At 40.5% G+C, this 20,047-nt stretch overlaps 3 protein-coding genes across 9 annotated transcripts in view; 1 reads left to right on the plus strand and 2 right to left on the minus strand.

Moving 5' to 3' along the window:
• The window catches only part of TBCE (tubulin folding cofactor E), a 104,414-nt gene extending 90,074 nt beyond the window's left edge, over positions 1 to 14,340 (minus strand). The window contains 1 exon segment of the mRNA XM_048485870.1: positions 14,322 to 14,340. The gene's annotated coding sequence lies outside the window, so the exon portion shown is untranslated.
• On the plus strand, positions 18 to 10,410 carry LOC125426997 (geranylgeranyl pyrophosphate synthase-like). Its single transcript, XM_048485948.1, has 2 exons — positions 18 to 128; positions 9,326 to 10,410. The coding sequence occupies exon 2, from the start codon at positions 9,347 to 9,349 to the stop codon at positions 10,085 to 10,087; it is 741 nt and encodes a 246-aa protein (XP_048341905.1). The 5' UTR covers positions 18 to 128; positions 9,326 to 9,346; the 3' UTR covers positions 10,088 to 10,410.
• Positions 14,341 to 16,714: 2,374 nt separating the features above from the next.
• LOC125426969 (geranylgeranyl pyrophosphate synthase) overlaps positions 16,715 to 20,047 on the minus strand; it is a 14,897-nt gene continuing 11,564 nt past the window's right edge. For all 7 annotated transcript variants that reach the window (XM_048485906.1, XM_048485890.1, XM_048485936.1 and 4 more), the window contains 2 exons: positions 19,913 to 19,983; positions 16,715 to 17,799 (listed from right to left, as the gene is read on the minus strand). In XM_048485906.1, coding sequence (XP_048341863.1) covers positions 17,038 to 17,799; positions 19,913 to 19,983 — 833 coding nt within the window. In that variant the 3' untranslated portion in view covers positions 16,715 to 17,037. The remainder of the gene's footprint in view (positions 17,800 to 19,912; positions 19,984 to 20,047) is intronic.

Raw genomic sequence — 20,047 nt, forward strand, 5'->3', positions numbered from 1 at the left:
AATTTGAAATTCTAGAAGTACATTAAGTGTTGATGTTGTAATTGTTTTTGATTACAGGTAAACAAGTCAGAACCAAACTCTCTCAAGCCTTTAATCACTGGCTGAATGTTCCTGAAGATAAACTTCAGGTAATTCATGATCTTCACTTTGTGTCTTTTTAATAGAATTTATATTCCTTTATAAATGTTTACATGAATATTGACGTGATGTTTACGTGAATATTGACTCTAACATTTTCTATATTAGTACTGCTCAATAATTGGTGTTAACCTTTAAGGCTGTGAGCGGTCTTGGGCCTGCATACCTACAGGACCGCCTCTCCCCGTAGTGCCCCATTAGATCTCTCCGGTCATTTGGAGGGAAACTTCCTGGAGATCCCTGGCCCGAAAGATGTCTGGCTACAAGGGCCAGGGCCTTCTCAGCCCTAGCCCCTACCTGGTGGAACAAGCTCCCCGGTGAATTCAGGGCCCTGCAGGACTTGAACAGAGCTTTTCCACCAGGCATTTCCATCTAGCCAGCCAGCTGGCCTGACCAGTACTATCATTGGCCTCCCATGGGTGCAGTAAGTGGGGGTTGGGGGAGGGATTTTTCACCATCTATTATTGGTGTTTTAAGTACTGTACTGTTGGTTATTTTATTATTGTATTTGGATTCTGTATTGTTGCCGCCCTGGGCCCTGTTGGGGAGGGCGGCATATAATTAAAAATATAAATAAATAAATATAAATAAATAAATACAGAACCTTTATTCAGTATTTGATGCATATGCTAAGCAGTCTAAAGTACTACATAGCCAGTTGACACAGATCTGCACGTCAGAAGGTACACTAAAAGGATCACAAACTTAAACAGAATAAGGATAAAATTATTCATAGTAATTTACAAGCAATCTATGGTTGCTCATAGCAACTAGGAAATACCCAGCAACTTGATAAGAATTCTAGTCAGATAAAACTTGTAATACCAATACATCTGAATGACCCTGGTATTTATGAAGTAGGAGACTAATTATGGAGTTCATTAACTAAGTATAAAAGCTGCATTATAGCAAGAAGGCAGATAGAAACCCAAATATTTCTTGTGATAGGATAGTTTTCAGATCTGGCATAAAGGATTGCTGAAGGCCGGAGGTTGAACCTGGAGAGCATAAAAGCTCCTCACGACTTGTGGAGAGCAAAGATGAGATAGGTAAGGAGCCACACGTGTAAATGCAGGCATTTGTAACAACTGTGCAAATCAGGGGTGTAGCTAGGGAAAATGGAGCCCGGGGCAAAATCTGAGTTTTGCGCCCCCCCCATGGGCAGCCACCCTCCCCCCCATGACCAAAGGCCACCCTCCCGCACTACAACCAAAGAACGATTTTATGCACCAGCTCATCTCAAAGCCACCATCACATAGAACATGTCTTCACTCACAAATCTGAACACAGCAATGTATCATAGCACACAGCAGAGATTAAAATTTTGGACAACATTCTCAAAATGCTCTCAAAATATTTAATAACTGTTATAACACTTAAAAGTATTTCAAGTGTCATATGACTTAAAATGCTTTCAAAATGTTTTATTACTGCTGTTAATAACGTTTTATTACCCTCCACGTTCCTTTGCATTTAGAATAGAATCTTTATTGGCCAAGTGTGATTGGACACACAAGGAATTTGTCTCCGGTGCATATGCTCTCAGTGTACATAAAAGAAAATACATTTGTCAAGAATCATAAGGTACAGCACTTAATGATTGTCATATAGGTCTAGTAAGCAATCAGGAAACAATCAATAGTAATAAAAACATAAAATGTAAAATCATAAAATAAAATGAAATGTCAGCACAGGCTATAGTCATACAGTCATAATTGGGAGGAGATGGGTAATAGGAATGATGAAAAAAGTAGTGCAGTAATTATATAATAAATATATAATAAATAGTTTGACATTATCGAGGGAATTATTTGTTTAACAGAGTGATGGCATTTGGGAAAAAACTGTTCTTATGTCTAGTTGTCTTGGTGTGCAGTGCTCTGTAGCGACGTTTAGAGGGTAAGAGTTGAAACAGTTTATGTCCAGGATGCGAGGGGTCAGTAAATATTTTCACAGCCCTTTTTTTGACCCGTGCAGTATACAGGTCCTCAATGGAAGGCAGGTTAGCAGCAATTGTTTTTTCTGCAGTTCTGATTATTCTCTGAAGTCTGTGTCGATCTTGTTGGGTTGCAGAACCAAACCACACAGTTATAGAGGTGCAGATGACAGACTCAATGATTCCTCTGTAGAACTGTATCAGCAGCTCCTTGGGCAGTTTGAGCTTCCTGAGTTGGCGCAGAAAGAACATTCTTTGTTGTGCTTTTTTAATGACATTTTTGATATTAGGTGACCATTTTAGGTCATGAGATATGATGGAGCCTAGAAATTTAAAGGTCTCTACTGTTGATACTGTGTTGTCTAGTATTGTGAGAGGAGGTAGGATGGGAGGGTTTCTCCTGAAATCTACCACCATTTCTACGGTTTTAAGTGTGTTCAGTTCTAGATTGTTCCAGTGGCACCACGAGGCTAGTTGTTCAACCTCCCGTCTGTATGCGGTTTCATCGTTGTCTCGAATGAGACCAATCACTGTTGTATCATCTGCAAATTTCAGTATTTTAACAGATGGATCATTTGAGATGCAGTCATTGGTATACAGAGAGAAGAGAAGTGGTGAAAGTACACAGCCTTGGGGGGCCCCTGTGCTGTTTACCGGAGTGTCACGTTAAATTTTCCTAACTTCATCTGCTGAACCTATCTCATTGGGAAGCTTGTGATCCACGTACAAATATGCTCAGGTACTGCTTCGAGATTTAGGAGTTTGGTTAGAAGAATATCCGGTCTGGAAATGAAATTGTTAGATACTGAACTGAAGTCAACAAAGAAGAGGACCCTTGCAAATTCTTTGGCGATTCAAGATACCGCCAGGATATAGTGCAAAGTTACCGAAATATGTAACAACATGCTCCAATACCGATCTATTTGCCTGGAGCCATGCAAATTGCACCGAAAGTTAACAATTGGATCCGTGATGGTTTTCAAAATGAGACATTTGTCGCCTAATACCTTCAAAAGTTTTCGCAACCTACAGATGAAAGAACAACTGGTGTGATAGATTCGGTTCCACCCGGTGGGAAGGCTGGGCGCAAAGACGATATTGGAGTGTTTGAAGCAGGAAGGGCATAGCACATCTCTAGTGATTTGTTCAAGATTTGGGTGAGGATAGAGTAGTGGACGCGCACAGACACTATGAGGCAAGAAAGGGTGTCCATCATGTCAGTTTCTGGTGCTTTTCCAGGCTTCACCAATGTGAAATAAGATCTTGCACTTACGCTGCTCTAGGGTCGCCAGAGTTCGTAAACCCATTGATAGAAGTGGTTCAGTTATAGGAGAGTTTAGCTATTGTTGGTGCATCCTGAGATGGAGGTTGTGGAGAAAGTGGGCTATAGATTGTTTTCAAACCCTACAGTAGAACACGTTACTGGTTATCTGCGCCGAATTGCTTTGATTTCACTTCAGCTTGGGAAGGTGGTTTACTGTAACGGTGTTGATATTTTTTGAGAGTTTTCCACATGTGTTACTGTTTTACGTTTAAGGTAGAAAACTAGATTTTTTAAGCTTTTCAGAGAGTAGTTTCTTTTTTGCTTTCCTCCTGAGTCCTCCTACCTGTTAATACATTTCTGGCCTGATTGTACAGCGATTCTATCACACCCCTTTCTGTATGGGCACTGCTTCTTTGCGAGCGACGTAACTGCCAAGTTTAGAAAACTGTGAACCAAGGTTTGTTGTTACTATATACCGCATAGAAGTTCACTGGTTGAGTATACAAAGATGCTTCACCAGAAGCTGACATATGATGTTACAGTATCTGTGAGTTCATCCAAATCTGCAGAGGTGTAAATTTGCAGAAAATAATTCCAGTCTGTACAGTCAAAGGCAAGAGCCTGCAGCTTTAACTGCTTGCCTCTTCAGTCAAGTTCTCACTGATTTAGTTATTGGTTTTGTGGCTTTAAATCTTTTGTTTTGTAAAGCAGGTACAAAGGTGAATCATGCAATGATCAGAATGGCCTACAAAGCTGCTTTCAAATTGGTAAAGACCCGGGATATATGCATCGCTTCCAGTTAATTTGTATAGCAGTGGTACCGAATAAGATCATTCTTGCACTCTGGTGGGACAAGATTGACATGCTGAGAAGTATTTTGGTAGAGAATCTTCCCTTAAGTTTTGCTTTGTTTTAAATCTTTCTCCCCAAAATAATAACCAAGTGAATCAGAGGGTATGTTGGCTTCAGCCTCCATAATCTGAGTCGGTTAGAGGTTCTTAATGCCTTTTTTACAGATGCTTGTGGATGAATATAAACCAAAAAAAACCAGAACTGAATTTATCTCTCGAGGGGAATAAAAGAGGGTTTGCAATTAATAAGTAAGGACTCCAAATTTTCATCACATGGAATTTTTGAATTATTGTTATGTCTTGACACCAGCTTTTTTGTTGATGTATATACATAATCCTCCTCCTTTTTCTGTCCCTGATAATTCTGCAATCCTGTCTGAGCAGAAATATCTGAAACCCGGGTAATTGCACGCATGCTATTTATCATCAATGCTCCTCCATTTAAGCCAGGTTTACAAAGATAAAAAGCATAGGGCAGATGCGTTGTAAAATCAGAATTGCATCTGTTTAAAAGAAGTATTTCATCTATCCTTACGTTGGCCAGAAGTGAGGCATAAAGTTGGTAAAGAAAAGATTGCTTGGAAGGGAGGCGGGGTTTTAAATTCCCCTTATTCCTTAGTCTATTTAAAATTCCCGCCCTTTTACCTCTTAGGTCTCTGCCATACCATGCTTGTTTTTGCCTTTGATCTCTGGCCCGTTGCCGGGAAATGGCTGCCTTCTGTGCTGAAATTTCCTCCATGGTTGTAAAGATCTGTTGTTGCCGGGAAATGGCTGCCTCCTGTGCTGAAATTTCCTCCGTGGTTGTAAAGACAGATAGGGGTAAAGTTGCAGAGAGCCACTCCTTAAGGAAACGTTCCCTAATTCTTAGCAGATGGTCTCTGGAGTATGAAATTCGTTGTAAATTGCAGGAAATAGTAGAAAATGTAGAAGCCATTTGAGAGCATTCCACCGAGGCAGCCCTCGTCGGCGCCATCTTGGGTTGGATGAGAGACTGCTGCTGCTGCTGCTGCTGGCAGCTCAGCGGTCCCATTTCTCCCAAGCACTGCCAGAAATAATAGCCAATTTGGATTAATATCAAACCTGCCCAAATAAGCCACAGTACAAGCCAGCCTGGATTTCTCTCTCTTCCTCTGAATGCCTATTTCACACTTGGACAGGAGGATGCTCTAGAAAGAGTAATTTCTGTATGCTCTATCAAACTTATTAGGATAAAGATATATAGGCAAGATAAAGAATGATGCTAGGCACAGAGTTGGGTCCCACAGAACCCATATTTCACTTGGTAGAAAAATGTTCCAAAAATTTAAAAAATGGATAAAATCCTAAAAATGCAATTTAGAACCCTTATTAACTAATTAAAAGTAACAGTTTTGATAGTTGTATGCTATCAAAATATGCCAAGACACTCCAGAATACAACTCCACAGGTAGACCAGACTACATAGTACCATTCTAATCACAGCAACCCAAACATACATGCAGACAACAGAATTAATTCCAAGCACTTCAAAGATGTAATGGTTACTCTGATGGTTACAAGAAAACAATATATATTGTGTAGAGGACAGTACCAGTATTTGGCACACATGAATTGTTCACATTTTTGTAATACACATAAAATATTATTTCAGTGCTGTATTGTTTATTATAGCAACCACCTTTTATATAAATTCAGAGAGGGTTGGATCCAAGCTTTCTGCAAACTATCTCAGTTCACTTTTGTACAAAAGGTCTTTGCTATTTATTTCTCTTTGCAGTTTGGCCTCTGCTCCCCCCCTCCCCCCAGCCACTCCAGAATGTCAGAGGAATGCCAGGAATAGAATGAGATGTGGCATGGGGGATTGCTTCCACAAGGAAAAATCAGCAGTAATCTCCTCTTACATGAGCTTTCCCTTTGCTCATATAATGGGTGCTCAAAGTGGGGGAGGATTTCTGCCATCTCCCCCTCTTCAAACAGGAAGTCGCCACAAGAGTGCTTCTGGGACTGAAGCATCCCACAAAGCACACAAAAGATTTTAGTTTTTACTTTCATGGAGGGAAGAAGGTCATCTTTTAAAACTTACCAGGGCAGTTTTGAGAAGGGCATGCTGCCTGCAAGATCTGTTCTCCCAGCTAGCTCCATCCCAGCCCTTTCGTCAGTATTCTAGCCCATCCCCTTCATGAGGCAAAACTGAAACTAAAAGGAGCCAATGAGAAGAAGGCTCATTTGCATACAGGCTCTGATGTCACTGGGGGACAGTTTGGAGGAAAAATCCTTTTGGGGGGCAGAAAGGGATGAGGGCAAATGATAAAAGAGAGATTTTCAGATGCCCTGAAGATACTGGGAAACTATAAAATGAAATTAGAACTCACCATAACTGGGAAGGTTCACTGCTAGTGGAGACTTAAATACCCAGCTGATCAAATTTTTAAAAATACGTAGAGAAAAGGACAGCCTGCCAGAGCAGGCAAGGAGGACAACGAAGGAGGACGGGGATGACGATGACGAGCAGGCAAGGATGATGACAATGGGAGAGGGAGGGCGCAATTGGAGGGGGCGGGGAGGAGGGAGGTGATCTACTGATTTTGCGCCCCCCACGTGACTCCCACGGAGTGCGCCCGGGTCATTTGTCCCCGGATGTCCCCATGGGAGCTTCGCCACTGGTGCAAATGCACAGCAGAGTACAAAATACATCTGTGTCAAACTGTTTTCCAAAAACAATTGAATATTTCAAGTTTTCAAATAGTGCTGTATAACTTTTGAAATTATTTGGAGATCAATGTGAAGGCTTCTACCTGCTGCTATCTGAGCAAGAAAACTTTTATTGCAGTTGAACATAAATCCATTTATGAGGTACAAGTGCCACAACCCTTAGGTCAAGAACAGGCTAGCCACACATACTGTCAAGAGTGCTTTGTGCAAGAACGCTCCTGGTATGGGTAGTTAACAGAACAAATTACAAAACACTGAGGTATAAATATTCAAGCCTCAGCTAGGTAGCTGCCACCAGTTCCTTTGGTCTACCTCACAGCCAGAAACCAAGGGACAATCTTCTGGCCCTCCTGCAACTAAAATCAAGAAAGTTACCCTTGCAAGGTAGCATACTTACAAGGCGAGTTTCAGAAAACAGTTATTTTGGTAGCTTTAGCCAATCCAGACCAAAGGATTGGGTTCAGATTGAAGCCTCTTGAATTCAAAAACACCACAAAATATAATTAGAGATTTATTAAAATTGTGCAAGGAATTTGAACAAAACAACAGTGAGGACTGAAAATAAAAACTCTAATTGAAAAGACTAACTACACAATTATAGGCATTGATTCTAATACAAGATGTTACCACAAAGTCTTTCTTACAATCCAGGTTTTTCTCAATCCAGTCCAGGATAAGTTCAGGTTTCCAGTCATTAGGACTCACCCACAAGACAGGCTCAAAACAAGTACCCAGAATAAGGAACTTGGAACAAAATTATGATGAAGAATCTGAGCTATATTCCCAGAGACGTGAATTGGCGTGATCTTGGTTAGCCAATCAGGTGTATCGTTGATGATGTCAATTAACCATGGTGGCCTTTTGTTGGCCATGTGGCCAAGGGGTCAGAGGAATTTGATGTAACTGGACCCTCTGCAGCTAAGTCCAGCTCCCATCTACAAAGGCTGTTATCCCACTATGATCTCAGTCTGTTAGTTAGATAATGCATTTTCTCAGACCTGGTGTCCTTTGGATTAGATTACGGATGAAGATGTACTCTTTGCACCTACCTCTCTTAACTAAGTTTCCACAAGTAAGTAACCTGCTGAGTTTCAACCAGGAAATTTTCCATGTTAGCTAAGCCACAGCCTGGACCAGTGTTTGAAAGAAACAAGTACTGCATTAAGGACATCAGTTTCTTTGTACAGACACCTAAGAGATGTAACATTTTCAAAAATATTGAGGCCACAGAAGAAAATTGTGGGAAAGGACTGGAAAATTAAGATGTCTGCTGTACTTATCAAGCTTCAACTTGTTTGCTGCTTTAATAAAATGCATCTAACTTAGCATTTAAAAATACACTTTGCATATTTATGAGACTCATATAAGAATAAATGACTGATTTTTCTACAGCCAAATTGTAAATACAGCAACATTTTATAATACCTGTTTTAGTTTTTGCTATGCGATAGGTCATAAAACATAAAAACCAAAAATAGAAAACATTAATTTGATAATGAGCAAAAGCGTCATTTCAACAAAGGCTGATTTAATCACAATAAGAGTAGCAACAATATGAATGTCAAGTAAATTTAATTGAAAACATTTGTTCCTTCAGTAATGTTATATATCATAGATGGTTAAGTAAATGAATGCCAGCAAACACATCAAGAGGTGCCAAGGGACACCACATGGGGCTTTGTGCTATAGCACAATAGTCCCCAACTTTTTTGAGCTTGCAGGCTCTTTTGCAATTCTAAGACAGGGTGGTGGGCGCAACTATGAAATGCCTGCCGCAGGAGGCACAGCTAACTGCAAATTGTTGGAGAGTGAGGTTATGTATAACAGCAAGTCTTCCACATTTTGAGTAGAAGTTTGGCTTAACAAAATGCTTTTTAAATTAACATTTTTTAAGAAATATTTTTCTGCATATACACAGTTTACCTTCATTCATACAGTGAAGATCCTTGTTCTGTGGTGCCGGCTGATATCAACACTTGTTTTTTGAATTTGTATAACATATGGGAAGCCCTGCTAGGAAAGATCAAATCTGGTCCCATCCACTTTCTAAAAACACTTGGTGGGCGCTAGGAAAGGTATTGGTTGGTACCACATTAGGACACCTGTGGCAGCACATATGATAAATCTTTGTATTTAGAGCAGGTTGGTAGCAAGTACAGGTAAAGGCTAGCCACAAGGCCCTGACAATATGTATAGACCCAAAGTCTAATATGTACATGCCTCAATGAAAGGAACTGTGAGAAGGATGAAGTGGCAAGCAGCCTGGGTCTGACACAGGTTGAAGCAGGTAAGAGACATCCAAAAAATAGCTCAGCTCTAACTAAAGGGCTTACTCTCACTTAACATTTTTTATTTGGAGAGCAAAATAAATAATCCCTGTCAAGTGTGAAATGTCTGTGTATAAAATTGAAATACTGAACTTACTCTTGTTTTTTCTTCCTTTAGGTTATAATTGAAGTGACAGAAATGTTGCACAATGCTAGCTTACTTATAGATGACATAGAAGATAATTCAAAGCTTCGACGAGGTTTTCCAGTGGCTCACAGTATCTATGGAATACCATCTGTAATAAATTGTGCAAATTTTGTGTATTTTCTTGGCTTGGAGAAGGTTTTAACACTTGATCATACAGATGCTGTAGCTGTATTTACTCGCCAGCTGTTGGAGCTCCATAAAGGCCAAGGCCTGGATGTTTACTGGAGAGATACTTACACCTGTCCCACAGAAGCAGAATATAAAACCATGGTTCTGCAAAAGACAGGTGGCCTTTTTGGACTAGCTGTGGGCCTCATGCAGTTGTTCTCTAACTACAAAAAAGATTTAAAACCACTTCTTAACACCCTTGGGCTCCTCTTTCAAATTAGAGATGACTATGCAAACTTGTACTCCAAAGAATATAGTGAGAACAAAAGTTTTTGTGAAGACTTAACCGAAGGGAAATTCTCATTCCCGACTATCCATGCCACACGGTCCAGGCCAGAAAGCACACAGGTGCAGAATATCCTGCGACAGAGGACTGAAAATGTAGATATAAAAAAATACTGTGTACATTACCTTGAGAGTGTGGGTTCCTTTGAATATACACGAAAAACCTTAAAACAACTTGAGTCTGAAGCTTATAGACAGATTGAATCTCTTGGGGGAAACCCGGAGCTTGTAGCATTAGTTGAACATTTAAGCAAAATGTTCAAGGAGAATGAAAACTGAAACCAGTTGTCAGGCACATGACTGGAATCATTTTATAATTCCTTCCATTGATGGATAGGAACAGATCTCAAACATTTTAAGGGATAATGGTGTTTGGCTTCATCCTGGATTATCTTTGGCTTAATTTCAACTGCTCATTTAATACTGCATAAAGCTACAAATTTAAATATAGCTATCAAGTTTTACTGTAAAACTTCATTCTTAGTCCATTTCTTTTTATTGTGGATTTATTTTCATTCTGACCAAGACATGTAATCAACTTCTGAATACAAGACAGCATGGATGTTTCACCTTCAATGTTTTATTAAATTTGCATTTATCTAGTTCTGCTGTGTCCAAATACATAGTCCAGAATGTTCTCATTTCCTTTTCCATTCGCTTTGAGCCTTGGATTCATGTATGCAGTAAAACTAAAATGATTATCAAGGTTGGGTGGGAAGAAGGTGAATTGATCCAGGGCACAAGCCCTAATGGTAGCAGACACCACCACCCCCCCACATAAAAATCTGATACGTGGTCTTGAATGCCTTAGCTTTGATGCAGGGGTTCCATGGAGCGGGGGAGAGTTTGCTGTTTTTCTCCCTATCTATAGCTTGCTGAAAAGAACTCTGGAACTTTAACTGGCCCCTCCACAATGATTTTAGGGAGCATGGGGGGATTGACGGAAAGCTGGTAATTTGGAGCCTTTCTTACACAGTATGATCTCTGCACACACGCCCAGGATAAAAGACAGGCTAGAAAGATGTGGAAATCGATTGGGGGGGGGGGGGTGTTTCAAATATGTTTCAAGCTAATGGTTATCTCATTGCAGTGAAACTATACTGCAGTAACTGGTTCTGGTGGGTTTACTGGCTGTGGTCTGGTGAATTTTGTTCCTAACGTTTCGCCTGCATCTGTGGCTGGCATCTTCAGAGGTGTATCACAGAGAAAAGTCTGTTTCACACTGTGTCTAAGTGAGAAGGGAAAGTTTAATGTGGTATATTGTCCATGTCTCAGGGTGGGGAACCAATCATTAAGTGTTTGGGTGGAACTTGCAGTAAAATTATGCTGCAGTAAAATTATCCTGAAACTTATTGGAGGTAAAGAATTTAGGACTTAAACATATTTCAGGATGGTTGATTTCCAGAATGTTTCCTTGAGTATTTGTAAGGCTGTCCCTCTTGGCTGAAGATAGCATGATTTTAGGGAGCATGGGGGGATTGACGGAAAGCCGGTAATTTGGACCCCTTCTTACACAGTATGATCTCTGCACACATGCCCAGGATAAAAGGCAGGCTAGAAAGGTGTGGAAATCGATTGTGGGTTATTCAAATACTTTTCAAGCTAATGGTTATCTCATTGCAGTGAAACTATACTGCAGTAAAATTATCCTGAATCTTATTGGAGGTAAAGAATTCAGAACGTAGGCATCTTTCAGGCTGGATGAGTTCCAGAATGTTTCCTTGAGTATTTGTAAGGCTGTCCCTCTTGGCTGAAGATGGGAATTATAGGGCACAAAAATATTGGGGATGAGTAAGGTAAATACAGGCTGAGTTACACGGGATTTTCTGTGTAGCTGAAGTGTGGCTTTAAGCTTGGGTATAAAATGCCTTCTTGCTTTAGCTCAGTTTGGATTTTTTTATAATTTTTACAATTACTTTCAGGCATATAGAATAGTAGGTAAAGATCAGAAGCAACTTCACCCATCCCCTTCACCTGCTTGCCATTATCTAACAGAACCTCTGGAACAGACTTGCCACCAGAAATTACTGCCAGTCCCACAAAATCCCTTGCCTGTCTTGTGCTTTAGTCTGTGAGCCTGAAGATATGGACCTGTTTGTCTTATTTGTGTGCATCACCCAGTATGTTTTTTTAAAAAGATAGGTCATGCAGGCAGTGGTGGGATTCAAATAATTTAACGACCGGTTTCCAGCCCTAATGATCGTTTTAAGTATAAAAAAGATATACAGAAAGGTAGTTGATTACTTAAATAATACTTAATGCACATGTATCCTCCTGATTTTTGCACTGTCATACCAAAATCACCAGCACAGCACAATTCCAGCCATTAGCCACATGTCTGAACATAACAATCACACATCCCATGCTTCGTGGTGCCATAGTGGCACAAAAACCTGCTTGACATAAGAAGAACATAAAAACAAGCCTGCTGGATCAGACCAGAGTCCATCTAGTCCAGCACTCTGCTACTCGCAGTGGCCCACCAGGTGCCTTTGGGAACTCACACGCAGGATGTGAAAGCAATGGCCTGCAGCAGCTGCTGCTGCTGAGCACCTGGTCTGCTAAGGCCAGACAAACATGGATCCTTGTGGATCCTCATGATTTTTTCACTTGGGCACCCCCAAATCACCTGCACATCACACCTCATACCTCTAGACACATGTCTGAACACAATCCTGCATCCCATGCTCCGTGGGACAAAAATGTGGTTAAAACACATGGATCTTCCTGATTTTTCCACTTGGTCACCCCAAAATCACCAGCACAACACAGCACAACACATATTTTAAAACTCTCTTATAACATAATCTAGTTTTATTGTTCTTATTTACGTATTATTTAAGTAATAAACTACCTTTCTGTATATCTTTTTTATACTTAAAACACTCATTAGAGCTGCAAACAGGTCATTAAATTATTTGAATCCCACCACTGGAAGTTTGGAACCGGTTGTTAAATTATTTGGATCCCACCACTGATCCTAATCCATCACTACAATGGATTAAGATTTGTCTAATCTGGGTAAAATGTGAGCACACACATTACTGCTTACTAAGAATGCTTTATTACACAGTGGGAAGAGGCATTGCATTGAATAGCAGAACTGCCATAACATAACTGAATAGCAGAACTGCCATAACATGGCAACCTGCAAATTACTGCAAAAATCCATTCTGCAGATTTGTACACAACAGTCAAGTGAGAATATTCCACAACAGATAAAAATTAATGGTTGAAAAAGCAGTCACCACTTTCTTGTTGCAATAAGTGGCTCCAGAAAAAAATATCTCCTTGCTATAGTTCAGGATACTTGGGTCCTCTCCAACAAAAGATGATACTTGGACATCAATTTTTGACCACTGTGGAGTACCCATGCTGCTTTCATGATGGAAGGATACTTGGCTCCAAGCCTCCTAACATTTTGTGGAACCTCTCAACGTTTTGTGACCAAACAAGGCCCCATGTCAGCCATTCTGTGACTGGTCTTGCATCTCCCAGGGCAGCCATTTGCTGCAGCAACCTCTACCTGTCCTGTTCTCAAAGTGCCCACAGGTTCAAAAAGGTTGAGGAACTGCCCCTTGGATCCCCTTATGTGGCTGCATTTTTATTCAGACGCAACAGCTAAAGCTGAGCAGCACCTGCGTTGTGCTGTGTCTTCGTAACGAAGCATTATATGGAAATAGAAATTCGACACAGACGTCACCTGGGGAACTTCTGCCTAGAAAAGCCGTTAGCCAGTCAAAGAGTAGCAATTTCAAAGGGAGACAGCTGGCTACGTACCCAGCGCCAGAAGAGCAAAAAATCCGAGTGGTATATGACAATACTGGGCTCTAAAAGGCATGTGCAAAAACAGTAGGAAGGAAACGGATCCCAGAGGGTGTTGCTGTGCGTCGCCGCTGTCACGACTGAAATGGACAGCGGGACACAAGACGCTCCAAAGTGACGGCAGGCTTCACAAAACCGGCCAGTCCGAGAGGCAAGGAAGCAACGAGTCGGTTTATTTTAAACACGGCGGAGAAATACGTTCAGGGAGCTAGCTGCTGCTGTATAAAAATAAACCTTTAAATATTATTTTAAAAAGATCACCCGTCATCTTACGTTTAGTCAAGATTTTTGCACGCACGCCCGACAAAAACAAACCACTCACTCCTTTCTTCCCTGAAACTCTCCAGTCGAAATCCTCGAAAACGTTTTTGCCAAGGATGCCAAAGTCCGGAAAATTATAACCCATCACGCCGCACAAAGTGTTGCAAGACTGCAGGGAAGCGGAGGCATGGCCGTAGAGGCCAGCATAAGAAACCGACAACAACGTGGCTAAAGACGTGGGAAGCGACGGCGTAATACCCGCTCTCGATTAGCGGGAGGTGCTAAAACGACCTGCCCGGTTGCAGGGCGGGGCTCTACGATTATTATTCCCTTCTGCCAGTCCTTGGTCCCTCCCCTTATCCATCTCTCCGCATAGCCAAAGAAAGCGCGAGCTGTACGGGTACTCTCTCTCCCTAGCCGCAATTACCTCTGTTCCTGGGGCTGTGTCGCTCCCGTAGTCTTAATAATGACGTCACCTTCTATTGTTCTTGGGACTTCCACGCATGCGTTAGTTTGAGCACACCTACCTTCCTTCCTTTCCCAAGTGGGCGGGCTTTTAGAGCCACGTCACCTTTTCCGTGGACTATTTTCAATTGGCCTCGTCCAAACGTTCTGCCTTCCTCTTGGTGCACTTATTGTCACAATAGCTCTCTAGAAAGGAGATACTGCGGGCCGCAGAGGCTTACGGGTAGCAGGTTACAAAGGCGGAGGAAAAAATCCCAAACATTTTGGTGCAAACGGCCGGAGTTAAAGAGACTGGAGGGGAGACAGTAGAGTAGCTCACGCCCCCAAATTTCCGATTTTGTTTAGGTCAGATCGCGTTCTTTTGGCGTGTCATGAAGGCAGCTGTGATACTTTAGATAAAGCAAAACAGCTGACAACATTGGACAGCTTTTTCATGTATTTTTGGAAACTCAACACACTACAGGCTACTTCGAATTTTGACAGTAGCAAACAAATGGTTGGCCAATGCGTTGTGTAACATGTCTCAGTTTATTCCATTTAATGTCCCAGTTTATTCCATTATTTGATACTTAGATTATAGACTTATAACAGTAAGACACAACGGCAAACTAACTCTGAATATCTCGTACCCTAAATCCGCTACAATTTCACAACCAAATAATAATTCAAAAAACTCTTGCCCACATAAGCTTTTGGACTACTTGTAGATCCTTTCTCAAAAAATGTTTAGTAGGTGGGTATGATAGTCTATGGAGTAGCATGCTCATCCCCAGAATCCGGATCATTTTCATAATCAATATAGGTAGGACTATTTTATTACATTTCATTTTGTCCTTCCATTTCTGCAGAGACTGCTTATGACAGGTGTAATATTTATCTCCCCCCACCCCCATAATCTAGTTTTGTGTACCTCTTTTTATTGTCTTATTTAAGTATTAAGTATTATTTAAGTAATCAACTACCTTTCTGTATGTCTTTTTTTATACTTAAAACGATTATTAGGGCTGCAAACTGGTCATTAAATTATTTGAATCCCACCACTGGAAGTTCCAAACTGGTTGTTAAATTATTTGAATTCCACCATTGCCTGCATGTTCTTTCTTTTTTTAAAATCTACCTAATACATACTGGGTGATGCACACAAATAAGACAAACAGGTCCATATCTTCAGGCTCACAGACTAAAGCACAAGACAGGCAAGGGATTTTGTGGGACAGGCAGTAATTTCTGGTGGCAAGTCTGTTCCAGAGGTTCTGGTAGATCATGGCAAACAGGTGGAGGGGATGAGTGAAGTTGCTTCTGATTTTTACCTACTATTCTAGATGCCTGAAAGTATTTGTCAAAATTATAAAAAATGCAAACTGAGCTAAGGCAAAAAGGCATTTTATACCCAAGTTTAAAGCCACACTTCAGCTACACAGAAAATCCCGTGTAACTCAGCCTGTGTTTACCTTACTCAACCCCAGTATTTTTGTGCCCTATAATTCTTATCTTCAGCCAAGAGGGACAGCCTTACAAATACTCAAGGAAACATTCTGGAACTCATCCAGCCTGAAAGATGCCTATGTTCTGAATGCTTTACCTCCAATAAGTTTCAGGATAATTTCACTGCAGCATAATTTTACTTTAAGTTCCACCCAAACACTTAATGATTGGTTCCCCACCCTGAGACATGGACAATATACCACATTAAACTTTCCCTTCTCACTTAGACACAGTGTGAAACAGACTTTTCTCTGTGATACACCTCTGAAGATGCCAGCCACAGATGCAGGCGAAACATTACGAACAAAATTCACCAGACCACGGCCACACAGCCCGGTAAACCCACCAGAACTAGTTACTGCAGTATAGTTTCACTGCAATGAGATAACCATTAGCTTGAAACATATTTGAAACACTAATCGATTTCCACATCTTTCTAGCCTGTCTTTTATCCTGGGCATGTGTGCAGAGATCATACTGTGTAAGAAAGGCTCCAAATTACTGGCTTTCCATCAATCCCCTCATGCTCCCTAAAATCATTGTGGAGGGGCCAGTTAAAATTCCAAAGTTCTTTTCAGCAAGCTATAGATAGGGAGAAAAACAGCAAACTCTCCCCCGCTCCATGGAACCCCTGCATCAAAGCTAAGGCATTCAAGACCACGTATCAGATTTTTATGTGGGGTGGTGGTGGTGGTGGTTCTGGTTCTTGGTGTCTGCTACCATTAGGGCTTGTGCCCTGGATCAATTCACCTTCTTCCCACCCAACCTTGATAATCATTTTGGTTTTACAGCATACATGAATCCAAGGCTCAAAGCGAATGGAAAAGGAAATGAGAACATTTTGGACTATGTATTTGGACACAGCAGAACTAGATAAATGCAAATTTAATAAAACATTGAAGGTGAAACTTCCATGCCGTCTTGTATTCAGAAATTGATTACATGTCTTGGTCAGAATGAAAATAAATCCACAATAAAAAGAAATGGACTAAGAATGAAGTTTTACAGTAAAACTTGATAGCTATATTTAAATTTGTAGCTTTATGCAGTATTAAATGAGCAGTTGAAATTAAGCCAAAGATAATCCAGGATGAAGCCAAACACCATTATCCCTTAAAATGTTTGAGATCTGTTCCTATCCATCAATGGAAGGAATTATAAAATGATTCCAGTCATGTGCCTGACAACTGGTTTCAGTTTTCATTCTCCTTGAACATTTTGCTTAAATGTTCAACTAATGCTACAAGCTCCGGGTTTCCCCCAAGAGATTCAATCTGTCTATAAGCTTCAGACTCAAGTTGTTTTAAGGTTTTTCGTGTATATTCAAAGGAACCCACACTCTCAAGGTAATGTACACAGTATTTTTTTATATCTACATTTTCAGTCCTCTGTCGCAGGATATTCTGAACTTGTGTGCTTTCTGGCCTGGACCATATGGCATGGATAGTCGGGAATGAGAATTTCCCTTCGGTTAAGTCTTCACAAAAACTTTTGTTCTCACTATATTCTTTGGAGTGCAAGTTTGCATAGTCATCTCTAATTTGAAAGAGGAGCCCAAGGGTGTTAAGAAGTGGTTTTAAATCTTTTTTGAAGTTAGAGAACAACTGCATGAGGCCCACAGCTAGTCCAAAAAGGCCACCTGTCTTTTGCAGAACCATGGTTTTATATTCTGCTTCTGTGGGGCAGGTGTAAGTATCTCTCCAGTAAATATCCAGGCCTTGGCCTTTATGGAGCTCCAACAGCTGGCGAGTAAATACAGCTACAGCATCTGTATGATCAAGTGTTAAAACCTTCTCCAAGCCAAGAAAATACACAAAATTTGCACAATTTATTACAGATGGTATTCCATAGATACTGTGAGCCACTGGAAAACCTCGTCGAAGCTTTGAATTATCTTCTATGTCATCTATAAGTAAGCTAGCATTGTGCAACATTTCTGTCACTTCAATTATAACCTAAAGGAAGAAAAAACAAGAGTAAGTTCAGTATTTCAATTTTATACACAGACATTTCACACTTGACAGAGGGATTATTTATTTTGCTCTCCAAATAAAAAATGTTAAGTGAGAGTAAAACCTTTAATTAGAGCTGAGCTATTTTGGGGATGTCTCTTACCTGCTTCAACCTGTATCAGACCCAGGCTGCTTGCCACTTAATACTTCAGACAGTTCCTTTCACTGAGGCATGTACATTTTAGACTTTGGGTCTATACATATTGTCAGGGCCTTGTGGCTAGCCTTTACTTTTACTTGAGGCGCTTTTATGCTCTCCAGGTTTAACCTTCTGCCTTCAGCAATACTTTATGCCAGATTTGAATACCTATCACAAGAAATAACGTATACTCACATATAAGTCGAATTTTTCAGCACATTTTTTATGCTGAAAAAGCCCCCCTCGACTTATACGCGAGCAAGGTGTATTGTAAAAAACATTTTAGGGTTTTTACTTTGTCGGCCGCCATGGGGCACAGTTTTTAGGCTAGCGGCACCAAAATTTCAGGGATTTTTCAAGAGACTCTCCTGATGATACCACCCAAGTTTGGTAAAGTTTGGTTCAGGGGTCCAAAGTTATGGACCCCCAAAGGAGGTGCCCCATCCCCCATTGTTTCCAATGGGAGCTAATAGTAGATGGGGCTACATTTTGAGGGTCCATAACTTTGGACCCCTTGAACCAAACTTCACCAAACCTGGGTGGTATCATCAGGAGGGTCTCCTAAAGATACTTGGAAATGTTGGTACTGTTAACATAAACATTCCTCCCCTGATCAAAAATCCAGTTTTGAAGGATTTTAACTCTTGTGTTTTAGCTTGGTTGCTGATTGAGCCAAGGTTTTTGTACTTTTAAAGTTATTGTTGAGACCCTATTGTTTTTGTTGACCCTCTTTTCCACTTACAGAGCTAGTTTACTGTTTTTCTTTGAAATAAATATTCAAAAACATTTAACCTACTGATGCCTCAATTAATGTAATTTTATTGGTATCTATTTTTATTTTTGAAATTTACCAGTTGCTGCTGCATTTCCCACCCTCGATTTATATGCGAGTCAATACGTTTTCCCAGTTTTCTGTGGTAAAATTAAGTGCCTCTACTTATATGTGGGTCGACTTATACACAAGTATATACAGGTTTTTTGGGTTTCTATCTCCCTTGTTATAATGCAGCTTTTATACTTAGTTAATGAACTCCATAATTATTCTCTTACTTCATAAATATCAGGGTCATTCAGATGTATTGGTATTACAAGTTTTATCTGACTAGAATTCTTATCAATTTGCTGGGTATTTCCTAGTTGGTCTGAGCAACCATAGATTGCTTGTAAATTACTATGAATAATTTTATCCTTATTCTGTTTAAGTTTGTGATCCTTTTAGTGTACCTTCTGACATGCAGATCTGTGTCAACTGGCTATGTAGTACTTTAGACTGCTTAGCATATGCATCAAATACTTAATAAAGGTTCTGTATTTATTTATTTATATTTATTTATTTATATTTTTAATTATATGCCGCCCTCCCCAACAGGGCCCAGGGCGGCAACAATACAGAATCCAAATATAATAATAAAATAACCAACAGTACAGTACTTAAAACACCAATAATAGATGGTGAAAAATCCCTCCCCCAACCCCCACTTACTGCACCCATGGGAGGCCAATGATAGTACTGGTCAGGCCAGCTGGCTGGCTAGATGGAAATGCCTGGTGGAAAAGCTCTGTTCAAGTCCTGCAGGGCCCTGATTTCACCGGGGAGCTTGTTCCACCAGGTAGGGGCTAGGGCTGAGAAGGCCCTGGCCCTTGTAGCCAGACATCTTTCGGGCCAGGGATCTCCAGGAAGTTTCCCTCCAAATGACCGGAGAGATCTAATGGGGCACTACGGGGAGAGGCGGTCCTGTAGGTATGCAGGCCCAAGACCGCTCACAGCCTTAAAGGTTAACACCAATTATTGAGCAGTACTAATACAGAAAATGTTAGAGTCAATATTCACGTAAACATCACGTCAATATTCATGTAAACATTTATAAAGGAATATAAATTCTATTAAAAAGACACAAAGTGAAGATCATGAATTACCTGAAGTTTATCTTCAGGAACATTCAGCCAGTGATTAAAGGCTTGAGAGAGTTTGGTTCTGACTTGTTTACCTGTAATTAAAAACAATTACAACATCAACACTTAATGTACTTCTAGAATTTCAAATTTAACTGC

This window comes from Sphaerodactylus townsendi, linkage group LG01 (assembly GCF_021028975.2).
Source record: "Sphaerodactylus townsendi isolate TG3544 linkage group LG01, MPM_Stown_v2.3, whole genome shotgun sequence".
NCBI lineage: Eukaryota > Metazoa > Chordata > Lepidosauria > Squamata > Sphaerodactylidae > Sphaerodactylus > Sphaerodactylus townsendi.